The 16,375-nt window shown below is 39.9% G+C and overlaps 1 protein-coding gene across 3 annotated transcripts in view; it reads right to left on the bottom strand.

Annotated features, from left to right (window-relative positions):
* Window positions 1-16,375, bottom strand: part of RNF130 (ring finger protein 130) — a 133,795-nt gene that overhangs the window by 61,300 nt on the left and 56,120 nt on the right. For all 3 annotated transcript variants that reach the window (XM_047854283.1, XM_047854290.1, XM_047854298.1), the window contains exon 3: window positions 13,234-13,484. In XM_047854283.1, the coding sequence (XP_047710239.1) occupies window positions 13,234-13,484 (251 nt within the window). The remainder of the gene's footprint in view (window positions 1-13,233; window positions 13,485-16,375) is intronic.

The raw sequence follows: 16,375 nt of genomic DNA, 5'->3' as shown, positions 1-16,375 counted from the left end.
TTTCTAGTTAATTTTCTAACTTTGCCATTCCTTATACATTTATTAGTTGGAATTCTTCTATAAACAGGTACTGTTACTGGGTTGTCATTACATGGACAGAGGAGCTCTGTAGTTTTTAGGAAAAGGAAAATAAGCCAGGAAGGAGTTCACACTATTTCCAATTCAAAAATAAGATTACAGTGTCATCACTTAATGTTTTTAATTTTAATATTTTCTAACTCTGAAAATCTTGGTTCCTAATATCATCAACATAATTACTTATTTGCTTTATCCTGCTATACATATATACATATATATATGATAATTTCAAATAACAATCAATACAACAGTAAGACTATTAAATGCAGCTGTTTTTTTTTGAATCCTCAGACTATATTCCAGCGACATGGACTGTCCAAAAACAGTCCCCTGAAATAACTCCTTTCTCCATATGGGTATGCCTCTTGAAATATATTTAGCTTCATTTGTTCCCATTTATTTTCAATTTTGATAATTTTGTCTTCTGTTTAAATTATTTTAAACAGTCACGTGGCTCCAGAGTCAAAACTATAAAACCAGGTACAGGGAAGTCTCATTTCCATCCCTAGTTCCTCCTAGTTCCCTTCCCCCTAACGTAAGAGCTCTTTAGGATAATTCTGCTTTTTCCTCATATTGTTTCCTTTTGGAAATAAAAGGAAACGCATATGCATGTGTGTACATACGTGATATGAATATCCATTTATACGGATGTATTTTCAAAGCTCTTTCGTACCATCAGCTGGTACACTAAAACTGTTCTGTACCAAGAGGTCACTCCAGAGGCAGCAAACCAAGACCTTCAGATTCCCCTTCTCTTCTACAGCTACCTACTACTTCAGTGCATTCAGAGTTATTTCACGGTGGAGAGTTCTAGTTTATTCAAGCAGACTCCTACGGATGGACATTTGGGTGGTTTGTCTTGATAGTATAAAGAATATCAAGATGGATAGTACTGTATAGATGTCTTTTTTCACTTTTGTAAGGCTACATTGCTACAAGTGAGGTTACTAAGACAACTGGTAAGCACATATGCATTTCTGCTGGATATTACAAATTCCAGCCCCCTCGCCCACGCCCCTCCCCTGCCTGGAACTGTTTTGCATTGTCATCATCAGTGTATGAGAATGCTGGTTTCCCCACCACCTAGTCAAGAGAGAACGTGGTCAAATCTCAGAATTTTTTTTTTTTTTTTGCCAAATTTAAGTACCATTTGCATTTTTCTAAGTGAACTATCCATTTTTTTATTTGTCCATTTTTTTTCCTATCGGGATTTCAGTCTTCTTTATATATCAGGGCTGCTAAACCCTTTGTAATATAAGTCACAAATGTCTCATTTTAGTTTGTCATTCACTTTTCCTTTAAAAAATTAAAACATATAGCCAAATTTATCAGTCATTTTTTTATTGTACTGTATTCTGAGCCATAATTCAAAGTTTTCCATGTGCCCCACCATAAAGGAAAATTTAGCCCACATTTTCTTCTAATCTTTGTAGTTTTACCGTTTACAATTAGATCTCTGATTCATCAGAAATTTATTCTGCTGTACAATGTAAAAAATTGATCTGATTTTGTCTTTTTTTCCAGTTGCCCCACAACCATTTATTAAAAATGTTCATCCTTCCCCATTGATTTGAGATGATGCTTTTTATTGTATACTGTGCTTAAATTTCTACATGCAGTTGTGTGTTTATTTTTGGGTTTTGCATTTTGTTCTATTGGTGTGTTTATTTGTAGGCTAACTTTTATTATTTTTTTTAAATAGGTTTCATACCCAGAGTACAGCCCAACACAGGGCTTGAACTTGCGGCCCTGAGACCAAGACCTGAGCTGAGATCAAGAGTCAGACGCTTAACCAACTGAGCCACCCAGGTGTCCCTAAACATTCTTTTAAATAAGAGGCTTTAATATGTATTATAAAACTTGGTGTGGCTAGGCACCCATCGCTGCTTTTCTTTTTAAGGGTTTTTTCCCCCTGGTTATCCTTACTTATTCTTCCATGTGATTTTTATAATTACCTTATATTTAATCCCAGAAAAAATATCTGAAGGTAATTTTATTTAGATGCAGTTAAATGTATGAATGACCTTTGGGAGAACTGACAGCTTCATTGTACTGAATGTTTATCTTCAACAAGAACAAGGTATATCAGGAGTGTTTTGTATGTTTCTTCTTGTGGGTTTTACACAGTACTTGTTAGTTATGCTCATACCAGGATTGAGCCACCCACCTACCCATCCAGCCATAAACACTGCCTTCCATCCCATTATATTTTTTTATTTTTCTTCTGTACATGCGTTTTATATCCTGCTCCTTTACTAGGTTGTTCCCTTGTTTTAGTAGGGTTCCATTGATCCTTTTGGGATTTTCTGATAGACAGTCCTATCAACTGAAAACAGACCTACTTCTCCAGGTCTTATTCATCATACTGCTTTTTCTTATCAAACTGCTTGGGCCAATACCTGCAGCATGACTTTAAATAGGGCAGCTCTGCTCCGTCGTCTTCACATTTATCTGTTAAGTAAGATGCGGGCTTCCAGGCTGAGTGTGTGTGCACATGTGTGCTACTGAAGCCTCGGGGCTGAGCTGCCCCATCACCTACTGTGCTCTCTGAAGCTCCTGAACAGGCTTCTCAGGTCTCTGTGTTGGCTGTTGATAAATCACAGCCTGTGCTTTCACCAGCGGTTCTCAGACACGTCTGCTGGGGCTTGCGCCTCAGAGCGGAGCCCTGTCACTGTGACTTCTGATTCTTAGGATCACCAGAACTACCCCCTTTCTTCCCCTGACTACCTTCTTTGGAGCTACTGTGTAGGTGCTGCTGCTGCTGGCTGTCTGGCTGAGTCACTCCTTTCTCTGGAGTTCTTAGAGGCACCTGTGGCCTGGTAGCATCGAAGATGCTGAGGATTTTTCCTTGTTTTATCCTGCTTGCTGTCTATTTTTTTAAAAAGGCTTTTAGGGAAATTAAAAAGAAATACCCTACTACTTCCATCTTGCTCAGATCAGAATTCTGCTGAAGAATTTTAAACAAAAGAGATCTGGGTTTTGGAGAATTCAGGCCTGGCCTCCTGAGAAGGTCTGTGACACAGGGAAGACTGGGGGCACTGAGACCTGGTAGGATCTAGGGCTTCGGAGAGTTAGGAAGGGCCTGAATCAGGCCAGTGGGTGCAGGGGAAGAGGAGAGGACAGAATCCAGAAAGATTTAGAAGGTAAAACTGGCAGAACCTAATGACTGACTGACATGGGATGGGGAGGGGGGCGGGGAGGTGGCATGAAAACAGTGGGTGTTAAAGATGGCTGGCTCAGCTCTCTAGCTGGGTGACAGGCTCTGTGGGAATGGTACCCCACTAAGGAATTCCAGAAAAAGAGGAGCCAGTGCTGGTGGGGGAAGGGGTTCAGCCTTCAGCACGCTGGTAACAATGCATGCAGGGTGTCTGAGAGAGTGCCCGCGAATATTTGGATATATCACCCCTTCCACTTCTCAACTTCCAAAATCTCCTGTGGCAAAAGGAAAAAAAAAATCTCTTCTCTGTATTTGATACTAACGTCAAATGTCTTCACTGTAGTATTTTTCATGGGACTTGGCTTATGTTACTACATATTCTTGACCCCTCCTTCAACATTTCCAATCACTCTGTGACAGGTATGCTTCCGCTATGGTTTTGGTCTTTTACTTGAATCTGTCTAAAAGCCATTGCTTTTTCCCCTCTTGGTTTTAATACTATTTGTGTTCTGCTGACTCACAACTTAAGATGGAGCACAATCCCTTTGTGAAGATCATTTTTTATTAAATTCCCTTACTTATACCTGACCACCATGCCATTAAGTCACTGTTTTTCAAGGTATGGTCTGTGGGGCAAATGCTTTAAATCTACCTTGGGGGCTTAATAATAATAATAATATGAAATGATGATATTTATAGTAACTAAGACTTATTCAGTACATACCACATGCTAGGTACTGTTCTAATAAGTTTCACACGTACTGACTCATGTAATCCTCATCATCATTTTAACAGAAAGTAACTACATTATTCCCATTTTACAGAAGAGGAAATTGAGGTATAGAGAGATTAGAGCTGGTAAGTAGGTCCTACCTAGACTTCCCGATTCAGCCTATGGGGGAGAAGTTTTGGGAATTTGTAGTTTTACAATGTCCCCTTCCCCACCAAAAAAAAAAAAAAAAAAAGTGCTCTCACATGATTCTGTGGATGCACAGTATCCAAAGGTTTTACATTGGTAGAAAACAACTCATTCTGGGGTACCTGTGTGGCTCAGTCGGTTAAGCATCCAACTCTTTGATTTCGGCTCAGGTCATGATCTTACGGTTCATGGGTTCAAGCCCCATGTTGGGCTCTGTGCTGACAGCGCGGAGCCTGCTTGGGATTCTCACTCTCTTCTCTCTTTCTATGCCCCTCCCCTGCTTGGCTCTCTCTCTCTAAAAATAAATCAACAACACTTAAAAAAAAAAAAACAACCAAACAACTCATCCTGCTTACTCAAACAGGAATAATTTGTTCACAGCCAGCTGGTCCGCAGCATATCGAGGACAGGTCTCTGTAATGAGACTCAGCTCAGGTTTCTCTTTTCAGTCCTCAGGAGTCTCCCAGAGACACAGAGCTAGGTTTGTATCAACGTGCAGCAGGGTTCTCTTCTAAACACTGATATAAACACTGATGAAATCCAGGTGCTATGAAAGCTATTTTCCCGGACTGAAACCACCTGGTAGTCTGCAGCCTGTCACTCATCACAGACCACTTTTTGTCCCTTTTGTCTAACAGAACTATCCCCATCGCCTTTCCAAGATACCGTGTGTCTATGTCCTGGCCCCTCCCCCCAGTTGGCTACATAACCCTGCTTTATTAATATTACTTTCCTTTGCTCTTTGATATTTCCAAGAGCTCCTTCCCCCTAAGCCTCTCCTGTCAAAAAAAAATTTTCTATCGCTCCACTGCTAAAAATCCTCATTTGATGGCTCCTCACTGCTTCAGTGCGAGATTTGAGCCCTTCATCTTGTTATGTCAACACATGTGTCCGGGAGCAGCTGACAGGTTCAGGTCCCCTCCCCACGATTCCTGATGCCATTCAACTCTGTCCCTCCTTTCATCCCTCCACAGCTCTGTGGAAAATGATCTCTTTGCCTGACTTTCCTGCCAGCCTATTTGACAAAGTCTTATTCATCCTGTAAAATTCAGCTCAAATGTCACTACCTCCGCTGCGAAGTACCCTGACTCACCTAGAGTAGTATCACTCTGCCCAAAAAGAGTAACTCACACCATACAGCAGTATTCTGATTACACCTGTCTTCCTCATAAAATGTAAGCTCATTCTTTGATTAAATTTAAGCATTCACTGAGTCAGTGTGATGTGCCAGGCCCCATGCTAAAACCCTGAGGAGGTAGTAATGAATGCCTCAGAACACCCTGTTCTTAACAGGATATTTTGTGCTAGAAAAAAATCTTAAGCTCTAGATGTATAACGTTTAGAAGGCATATACTCTCTGCATACAGACGGTGGTATTTATTTATGTAAACTGACCATAATGGCAGGACATGAAAAAGAAGGTAGAAAGATGATAAAGTAATATGTACACACTCAGCTCAGACACCTACTTTCCTTCTTCAGTTTTTCTGGAATTATTAATCCCTAAAAAACCTAGCAGATAAAATTCAGAGTACAATCCAACAATGACAAAGGCCGTCTGTCTCTTTCAACTACATAATCTTTTCCAAGGGGAAAAAAATCTTGACAGTATGTGCAATATCTCCCTGCTCAGTGTGGAAGGAAGACTCTGAGCCCACCACATTTCCAAGGTCAACTGTGTATAAGTATCTGCTGTCCTATGCAGAACATTTGGTGTTCTTCCATACTCTCACATGTAAGTGCACTCTCCAGTTAGCTACCTTCTGGGATGAAAATGGGCAAGAAAAGCCTGTTTCGTTTCAGTAACCTCGGGATATTTATAAAGACTAAGAATAAGGTACACATGTTTTGGCAAAGAGCTTTAGCAAGTTTTAAATACCTTAGAAACTGTATAATTTTCACAGGGAATTTTCATAAAAAGACATTCTAAACTCAGGTTTGGCTTGTAGAATTTTGTTTATATCTGCCCTATTATTCCTCAATAGTAAAATAAAAAATTATTGTTCTGTTTTGGGGATCAAATTGGATTACTGTAGGATAAAGGCGCACCACCGACCATGTAAGTGTGAAAAAGTTTTACATTTCTCGGAAAAACTGGAGGCTCCCTTTCCATATAAACACATTGAACATCTATCCCCTTGTGTGAACGAACTTTCACTGACTTATCAGAAGGCAACAATCCTCTGAGCTATTTGCACATAAACACTGTATCCAGATGCATTCTGACAGTCCTTTAGGAAGAGCAAACCACAGATAATTTAGCAGTAAACTAAAGAGCCAGAGCAGTAGATTCTTTTTGCACGTGCAAAATGGTGTCAATTGTGTATACTACATTGTGCTCAGAAAGTTATTTATGTTATGTGGCTCTCTTTAGCAGCATATTCTGTCCAAAGCACTGCTTCACGATGACAGTTTGTGGGAGAAAATGGGTCTCGCCTTAAACTCACTGTTTTTCCTTTGCCAATACTTCTGGGTTCTCATTTAAAATAGCCAAAGGTTTCAACCAGTTGGGCTGTTGCCACCTTCTTATTAAACTTTAATAAGCTAAGCTTTTTAAGCCACATAAAAATTTCATCAAGCGTTTCTCAACCTTAGGAAAAAAACGGAAGGAGGAAAAAAGGTCAGAACATCACTTTCTGCCACAGCAGCGCCTGGAGAAGGCTTTGGAAGCCTGTGCGCAATCGGCCGCACGGCAAGCGCCTGTGGCCTGCGCCAGATGGTGGGTGCGTTGCCGCCTGCATCACACACAGGCCCCACGCCGGGTGCTAATTAAAATGCTACCATCAAATACCAGGCTCCTGGGACCGACCAGACCACTCGCTCTTTTCCAAAAGTCCTTGGGATGCACTACATTCAACCCACAATTGTAGGGTTCTCCTGTCCAGAACACCATTTCAGAGCAACTCTTGATCACTTCACTTTTAGTGTTTCATAACAACATACTTAACAAACGTCTTTATTATTTTTTTTTAAAGGAGTATAACATGCTACATGTAAATACGGAGTTAATAACAGAGGGAACATATAGCAGAGTTGAAAGAGGTCACTTGTCTCTGGGAAACAAAAATTAGGAAAAGACCGGGCAAGGAACCAAGCCTTGTGGTGCTATTTATTTTTAAGAATAATGTTCATGCATTATATCAGTGACACATTTAAATTAAAAAAGAAGGCTACATCACTGAAGAAAGTGGGCTGTTAAAAACCACTTCAGGGCTGTGCTACTGTCCTTCAAGAAGCTCAAGAACTTCAGCTGACATCTATTTTCCTCAAATATCATCAGACAAGATTTCTTGCCAGGTGCCTCGATGATAAATACACAAATGCTGTCGTTTTGTTAGTGCGGGTGTGACTCTATTCTTCCATTTCATCACAATGCAATTTTTACATCTTTTCATTTTATCAAAAACTTCATAAAACTGGTGCCTTCAATCTGAAGGCTGTAAATGTATAATTTCGCACATTATGTCTAATAATCTTTTCTAGGGTTGTGGCATATTTTATATGTTAACATTTTCATCTAATATTCCTTTATTGTTTTCGTCACCTATGTCCCAGTCCAAGTGTGGGAGATCCTATGGGGACCGTCAGCTCTGCCACGACACAGGAGCCTCCTCCTCCTAGCCCTCCCCCTGGATCTACCACAACAGGCAAGGACACCAAGTCTCTAAAAGGTGGAGAGGAGGGACCTGGAGACTTGAGGAACACAGGGTGGACTGCCTACCTGTCCTACTCTAGCCAAACACCTGTGGAAAGATCGCACCCCTCTTTGCCACATGGTTTCAGTGGGGCCCAGTGGGAAGGGGATCTTTCCACCCCACCTCCTCACAGAGGCAAGCTGAGCGCATGATCTAATTGCCATCTACAGAACATGCCACCCAACAGCAGAATACACATTTTTTCCCCAACCACCCACAGAACATTTGCTAAGACAGACTATATCCCAGGTAATAAAACAAACCTCAACACATCTGGAAGAATTTAAATCATACATCTGATCATAATGAAACCAAACTAGCAATCAGTAACACTAAGGTAACTGCAGAATCTCTGAACTCTGGAAAGTGAAGTCATCGGTCAAAGAGGAAGTCCCCAAAGAAAAAATTACATAAAACTGAACAAAAATGGAAGCACAGGATATCAAAGAATACAGGACACAGTGAAAGCAGTAGTGTTAAGAAATTTATGGCACAAAATCCTTACAAGGGAAAGACAAAAGATTTCTTTTTTTTTTTTTTAATTTCTGTTGCCTAGTATTTTTCTTTTTCTTTTTTAACATTTATTTATTTTTGAGAAACAGAATGAGACAAAGTGTGAGCGGGGGAGGGACAGAGAGAGAAGGAGACACAGAATCTGAAGCAGGCTCCAAGCTCTGAGCAAGCAGTCAGCACAGAGACTGATGCAGGGCTCGAACCCACAAACTGTGAGATCATGACCTGAGCCAAAGTCGGACGCTCAACCGACTGAGCCACCCAGGCGCACCAAAAGATTTCTTTTTTTAAAAATTTATTTTGAGAAATAGAGAGAGAGCGCGTGCATACATGGCACACGTGAGCAGGGGAGGGGCAGAGAGAGAAGGAGAGGGAATCCCAAGCAGGTTCCTCGCTATCAGTGCAGAACCTGATGTGGGGCTGGATCTCACAAACCATGAGATCATGACCTGAGCTGAAATCAAGAGTTGACTGACCCAGGGGCCCTAGAAAGAGAAAAGTTTTCATAAATAATATAAGTTCCCATCTTTAAAAATCAAACAAACAAACAAAAAAGCTGGTTCTTTGAAAATATAAAAAACTGAGAAGTTTCTATCAAGACTTACAAAAATAAGGGTGCCTGGATGGCACAGTTGGTTAAGCCTCCAACTCTTGCTTTTGGCTCAAGTCATGCATGATCTCATGGTTTCATGAGTTTGAGCCCCAGGCCCTGAGTAGGGCTCTGTGCTGACAGAACCAAGCCTGCTTGAGATTTACTCTCTCCCTCTCTCCCTGCCCCTCTCCCACTCACATGGTCTCTGTCTCTTTCAAAATAAATAAATAAATAAACTTAAAAAAAAAAAAACTTTAAAGGACTGATAAAAATAAAGAGAAGATACAAATCATTAAAATCAGGAACGAAGACAGACACTGCAGCCACTAAAAGAACAAGGGAATACTGTAAACAACATCATACTTGTAGATTTGACAACATCTAAAAAAAGGGCCAATTCCTCAAAAACCACAAATTACCAAATTTCAATAAAGGCGATACAGACAACCTGAATAGTCTTTTAACCATCAAAGAAATTACAATTTTCCAACAACCCCTCCCCACTCCCCCCCCCTCCCTGCAAAAAAAACTACAGACCGGTATCTCTCACAAACTTAGACACAAAGACCCTCAACAAAACAACAGCCAGCCAAATTCAGCAATGCACACACAAAAAAATCATACACCATGATGAAGCAGGATTTGTTACAGGCATGCAGGTCTGGTTCAACATTAGAAAATCAATGAATACTATCCACCATGTCAACAGGATAAAGAAGAAAATAAAAAATCGTATGACTGCATCAACGGACACGGAAAACATCTGACAAAATCGAACACCCATTTGTGATAAAAGCTCTCAGCAAACTAGAAATACAGATGAGCTTTGTCAAGCTGGTAATAAACATCTACAAAATATGACAGCTAAAACATACTCAATGATGAAAGACTGAATCCTTTCCTCTAAGATTAGGTACAGGCAAGGATGCCCACTCTTATTTACCACTGTCATTCAACATGTTACTGAAAATTCTAGCCACTGCAATAAGGCTAAAAAAAAAAAATCCTTAACCTAAACCTCTTATTTATTAAAAACATGACCTCAAAATGGATTATGGTTATGGACTTAAATGTAAAAGGCAAAACTATAAAACTTCTAAAAAAAAGAGAAGATCTTTGGAATCTAGGGTTCGGCAAAAAGTTTTTAGACTTGATGGCAAAAGTCAAATGGATAAATTAAACCTCATCAAAATTAAATCTTTTTGCTGTTCAGAAGACCCTGTGAAGAAGTCTTCTGACCTCTTCCCAGATAAGACACTGGGATAAAACATCTGCAGACCACAATTCTGACAAAGGCTTGTATCTGGAATGTAAAAGCTTCCAAAACTCAACAGAAAAAAAAAAAACCCTAAAACAACCTAGCTAGGAAATGGGCAAGAGACATGAACAGGCATTTCAGTCATGAGGACATACAGACGGCAAATAAACACATGAAAAGATGCTCCACATCAGCAGCCATCAGAGGAACGCAGGAGAGATGTGCCTACACAGCTACCATCAAATGGCTAAAATAAAAATTAGTGACAACATGCACCATCAAGGGTGCAGAGGATACAGTTCAGGGATATGTTTCTAGTGCAAACACAGAATATAGAGCTGCTTGGGGAAAGGTATGGCAGTTTCTTCTAACATGATGTATGCGCTTGCCATAATGGCCCAGATATTTCTCTCCCCAACATTTAACCAAGGCAAATGCAAACTCATGTTAACACAAAAATCCATAACAGATGTTCACAGCCACTTTAAAATACCCAAAACCTTGAAACAACTGGGTTCAGTGGACTGGTATATCCAAGCTATAGAACACTACTCAGCAATAAAAGAGAATAAACTACCAATACACACAACAACTTGGGAGACTCGTAAGGGGATTGCATTAGGCGAAGACACCAAACTCTAAAAGTTAAGTACTATATGATTCCATTCATACAGCATTCTTGAAATGACAAAACTGTAGAGTGGGGAACAGATTAGTGTTATCAGGAATTAGGCAGGAGGGCAGGAAGGAGGTGCCCATGAGTATAAAAGAAAATAGCACAAGGGATCCTTGTGGTGAATTGTTGTGTATCTCAATTGTGGCAGTGGTGACTCAAAATCATATAGAACTACACACACACACACACACACACACGAGTACAGGTTAAACTGGAGAAATCTGAGTAAGATCAATGGATTATATCAATGTCATATTTACTATAGTTATAATATTTACTATAGTCATGCAAGATTTTACCCTTGGGGGATGAAGAGTACTGGGATCTCCCTGTATTATTTCTTACAAATGCATGTGAATCTATGATTATCTTAAATAAATTAAAAAAAAAAAAAAAAAGAAAAGAAAAAAAAGTTTACCAAATGTGAAGGACTGATATTCCTGAAAAAATGCATATACCTGGATATAATAATGAGGGAATGCTGGGTATCAGACAAACTCAAATACAAAACAACTGGCTTGGACTCTTCAAAAATGCCAATTCCAGGGGTGCCTGGGTGGCTCAGTCGGTTAGGCAGCTGGCTTCGGCTCAGGTCATGATCTCACAGTTCATGAGTTTGAGCCCTGTGTTGGGCTCTGCGCTGATAGGTCAGAGCCTGGAGCCTGCTTCAGATTCTGTATTTCCTTCTCACTCTGCCCCTCCCCCACTCACGTTCTGTCTCTCTCACAAAAATAAACAGAAAAACATTAAAAAAAAATGCCAATGCCATGAAACAGATTGAGAGAGACATGACAGGGGTGCCTGGCTAGTCCAGTGAGTAGAGTGTGCAACTCTTGATCTTGGGGGTGTGAGTTCAAGTCCCATGCTGGGCATAGAGCTTAATTAAAAAAAAAAAAAATAGACATGACAACTCAATGCAACATTCAATCTGTTTGGATCAATACAGGGTTTGCTCTGCTAGAAAAGACATTATTAAGACAATTTTACAAAACCTAGAAAGAAAGGTCTCTAGATCAGATAATAGTATTGTATCAATGTTAACTTCCTGATTTTGATAATCACATTGTGATTATGTAAGAAAATGTTCTTGCTTTAAAAAAAATACACAAGGAAGTAGTAAGGGTAGAGGAGCATCATATCTCAAATTTACTCTCAAATGGTTAAAAAAGGTATGTACACATAGAAAAGCAAATAGGGTAAATGTTAACAGTTGAAGAACCTGGGGAAAGGAATACTTTATACTATTTATGCAGCATCTGTAAGACTGAAATTATAAATAATAAAAATTATCATATTAAAACTTTTTTAAAGTATACAGGATACTGCACAGAGCCTGGCACAAAAACGTGCAATAAACTCCAGTTTTCAGATATTTTATACCTATTTTCAGATGAAGAAACAAGTTGAGAAGTGAAATAAATGGTCTATAAGGACCATGGCAAACTGATGGTGAGGTCGGGATTTGAACTCATATCTGTTCCACAGCAGCATCTGTCCTTCTTTCACTAGAATGAGGAAGGCTGAAAATTTCAACTCCCCCACAGGGATCTGGATGTACTCTGTTTAAGGAGAGGATGGCATTACATAAAAACTGGCTACCAACCACTCTCCAAGCACTTCCCCTGCTGGTTTTCTCCTAGAGAAGCCTCGGGCTGGCACTGGGACTCAACACCTCCAGCCCAGCCCCCCCGATGTGCACCAAACAAACTAACAACCTGACAAAATCACTGCCTGCAGGCCATCCACCACAGGGCAGCACACGGTCTTGTCTTTCCTGTGTCTTTACCCACTCATCCGAGATCCACTGAGCACTGTTTATGCTGGTTAATGGAGGCTCTGGGACAACTAGATACTGCTCTTCTATGGGTCCTTCTCCACCTCATCATCTCCCCCACGGCCCGGCTTACACAGGATAGGTAATCTTAATTGATTTATTTTATCTGAATAGGTAATCTACAGTTCAAAATTCACACAGCATGAAAGCGTGTGCCATCTCCCCCCAGCACCCACTCCCAATGACCATCAATGCTACTGGCTTAAAAATGCAACTCTGTGATATTTCCTCAAATTACTAGGAATTAGCTAGATCATATTATGATACTATGCTAAACATTTACATAGAATATTCTAAGTGATCACTGTAAATTTAAATTCCCCATTTAGGCATTTAAAAAATCCCTCAAATAATTTGTGTTAGTAGGTTTTCAACACACTGTAAATGACTGAGGGTCACAACTTTTTTTTTTTTTTTACGTGAAAAACTATTGGTACCATACATGAGCATAATAGATGTCCATGAATTACAGCTGGTAAGCATCAATCATTACAGACGACCGACAGCTCACCTGGTTCCTGTCGCGTGCATTCGTGTACCTGATCTTCTGAATGAAGTAGAATATGAGCCATGCTGAAGAAATAATCATCAAAACAATAAAGGATATTGACACGAAGACTAGAGAGCCACGGCTGAAGTTCTTTGGCGGCATTCGTGTTCCAACAGCTATTGTCATTTGTACAGAGATGTTTTTCTCCAGATAACTCAAAATATCCTTACCCCTCAATTCTGTAATCATGACAGCAATAATATCTCCAGTGCCTGTAATGTAAAATAAATGCATATACTCAAGTGATCTTTAAAATTTACAGGTACATCAAACATACAAAGGCGCTATTTAGAAAAACCACTACAATTTTTGCTAATGGCAAGGGTTTGCAGATTCAACTTTTCAGATGAAATCAATCTCTGCAGTTGGCTATGCGGGCACCAAGTGGAAACAGGAATCTGTTGTGTAGTACTTAAAACTCAGACAAAGTGTAAAATTATTGCAGTGTTAAGGGTCCCATTAACTTGTCTTACAACTACATTTAAAAAATGGATTATTAAATCAGCCAAATGTTAACGACAGACAGTATTAAACGTGGTATTATATAACAACGTCATGTGATAAAATATGGCAGGTCTTTACTGTAAAACTTTTTCCATTTTAAAATGCTCTTTAGAAAGTCCCAGCTCCTTAAGAAAAGGAGAATAGCACTCGTGTTTATAGTACAAAAAGCACTATTATTTATAGTACAAAAATTGGTACTTTGTGCACTACTCGTTCTTTACAGGGCACCTATTGTGTGTACAACTAGTATAAGGAATAGAAAGCACAGGACATGCAGTTTTATGATCTCACTGACATGACACGAATCCAGTAATAGAGCTGCAAAAGTCAAATGCCAAAAGGGGGTAACCTTCATTAATAACGGCTGAAGCTAACTTTGGTCCCACGTCTAGCCCTGATGAGAGGAAGGTTCCTTTCTTATTTAGCCCAGAGCCCTTCTGGAAATGAAACCCTCCCCGACTCGAGTCCACACTTCAATACCCTAGACTAGTTTGGCATCAGAATCCTTCCAGCTTCTAACAGCTGTCCAGAGGTTCTGTCACAGCCACAAACTATTTTAAGGTAATTACAGGATGTTCTTAAGTCACCATTCTAGTCATTTACTTCCTTCACTTATGTAATTTCCAGGAGTAGTGATACAGTAAAGGCAAATTTCTCTCCTGTGGAGTGTGAAATTACTATTCCTTTCCTCCTCCTCAGAGGGAAGTAATTTCCCATTTCCTTTCCTTTCTACACCAGTCTAGCTGCCAGTGACCCTCCGTTCCAAGCTGAAGCTGCCGGTGGTGACGTGCAACTTTCAGCACACTTCAAAGCAAAGACTGAGACTCTGGGGGTCGGAGGAAGGAGAATAAACATTTTATTTCAGGAAAGAGAAAATTATAACCACTTATTCAAACTGGAATAGGGTTTGCAGATAAATGTAAACCACCAAAACCAAACACCCCACAACATGCCCTTGCAAACGCTTCTTCGATGAATACTACTACTAAAGTATTTGGTTTACATGTTTATTGTATTTGACTAAAAGAACTACCCTTATCATGCGCAGTCAAAAGAACACAGGCTGAACTGAAAAGAAATTCAATAACTAAAAGTTTTCTGAAAAATTTAACCCAACGGAACATATACCTTTTGTATTACCTTATTCAAAATTGTGCCAGCCACTTTATCAGAATAGCAGTTTATCAGAATACTGATTAAAAGAATCCAAAAACAAACAAAAAAAAAACTGCGAAATTAAAGAAAGCAACAGAGTTAACATCTAATTATCTTTGTGAAAGAAGAGTTATGGTCAGTAAGTTAGAGAAAATCATAACATAGTGTTAAACCATTTAAATTTTCCATTTAGAAAACTTAGGTCTGCGCTTTTAAAATGTTGGTCAACAGGCAACGGTCTGTGGTGTAACATACCAGGTATGGCTATAAAGTAACTGAGACGGATCCCACAAACCACACATGACAATCAGTCTCATTGCTTTATAATCACACCAGGTACAAACAGTTTTAGAAACCAGTTCTGAGGCTTCCTCTTGAAGACTCAAGCTGGAAAAGGAGCAGGGAAAGCTTCACAGGTAGCCCAGGGAACCAGTCCATGTAATTTCATTCATTCAAAGAACACTAAATAAATGAACACCACCTAGTTTCAACTGGAAAGCTGTTTGGGAAAAGAAGCATTTAATTATTTCAACCATCCATTCAACGATATTTATTGAGCACATACTATGATCAAGGTTCCCAAATGTTCACATTTTTTAAAGATTTTATTTTTAAGTAACTATGTCCACCTTTAAAAAAAAATTTAATGTTTACTTATTTTTGTGTGAGAGAGAGAGAGAGAGAGAGAGAGAGAGAGAGAGAGTGTGTGTGTGTGTGTGTGTGTGTGGCAGGGGAGGGAGGGGACAGGGGATCTGAAACAGTCTGTGCAGACAGCAGAGAGCCCGATGCGGGGCTTGAACTCATGAACCGTGAGATCATGGTCTGAGCTGAAATCAAAGTCAGACACTTAACCTAACTATGTCACCGAAGCACCCCTGTTCACCTTTTAGAGACAGAAAATTTACCTGCTGTGAAATAAGAGAAAACATAATATGTTGGTTTCTGCCCCGGTTCCTGGGACAAAGCTCCTAAAACACTTGCAATTTCCTAAGTGATAAGAGCATTAGCAGCATCTTTTGTTCTGCTATTTGGTCCTTGATCTTGAACCCTGACACAGGGTTTCTAAATCCCTTGGAATTTCCTGGGTGAGACAAGAGTCTTCTATTCTAATGAGGGGACTCTTGGTGGGCTCCTGGATAGCTTTAGAAAGACCAAGCCATGAGGAGAAGCTTGGAACTTTTAGTCCATCCCTGCCACCCTCTGGGCAGGGGAGAGGAGCTGAAATGGACTCCTCATCAGTTAATGACTGATCACACCTAAGGGATGAAGCTTCCATTAGAACCCCCAAAAGTGTGGGGTTTGGAGAACTTCCAGGTTGGTAAACATGTACAGGTCCTGCGAGGGTGGAGGGCCAGCAAGCCCCTTCCCACATACCTTGCCCTATGCATCTTTGGCCACTCCTCTGTATCTTTCATAATAAACCAGTAAATGTAAGCAAATGTTT

Source organism: Prionailurus viverrinus, chromosome A1 (assembly GCF_022837055.1).
Source record: "Prionailurus viverrinus isolate Anna chromosome A1, UM_Priviv_1.0, whole genome shotgun sequence".
Taxonomy (NCBI): Eukaryota; Metazoa; Chordata; class Mammalia; order Carnivora; family Felidae; genus Prionailurus; species Prionailurus viverrinus.
Note: the sequence above shows the minus strand (reverse complement) of the source record. Positions and strands in the feature narration are given on the sequence as shown.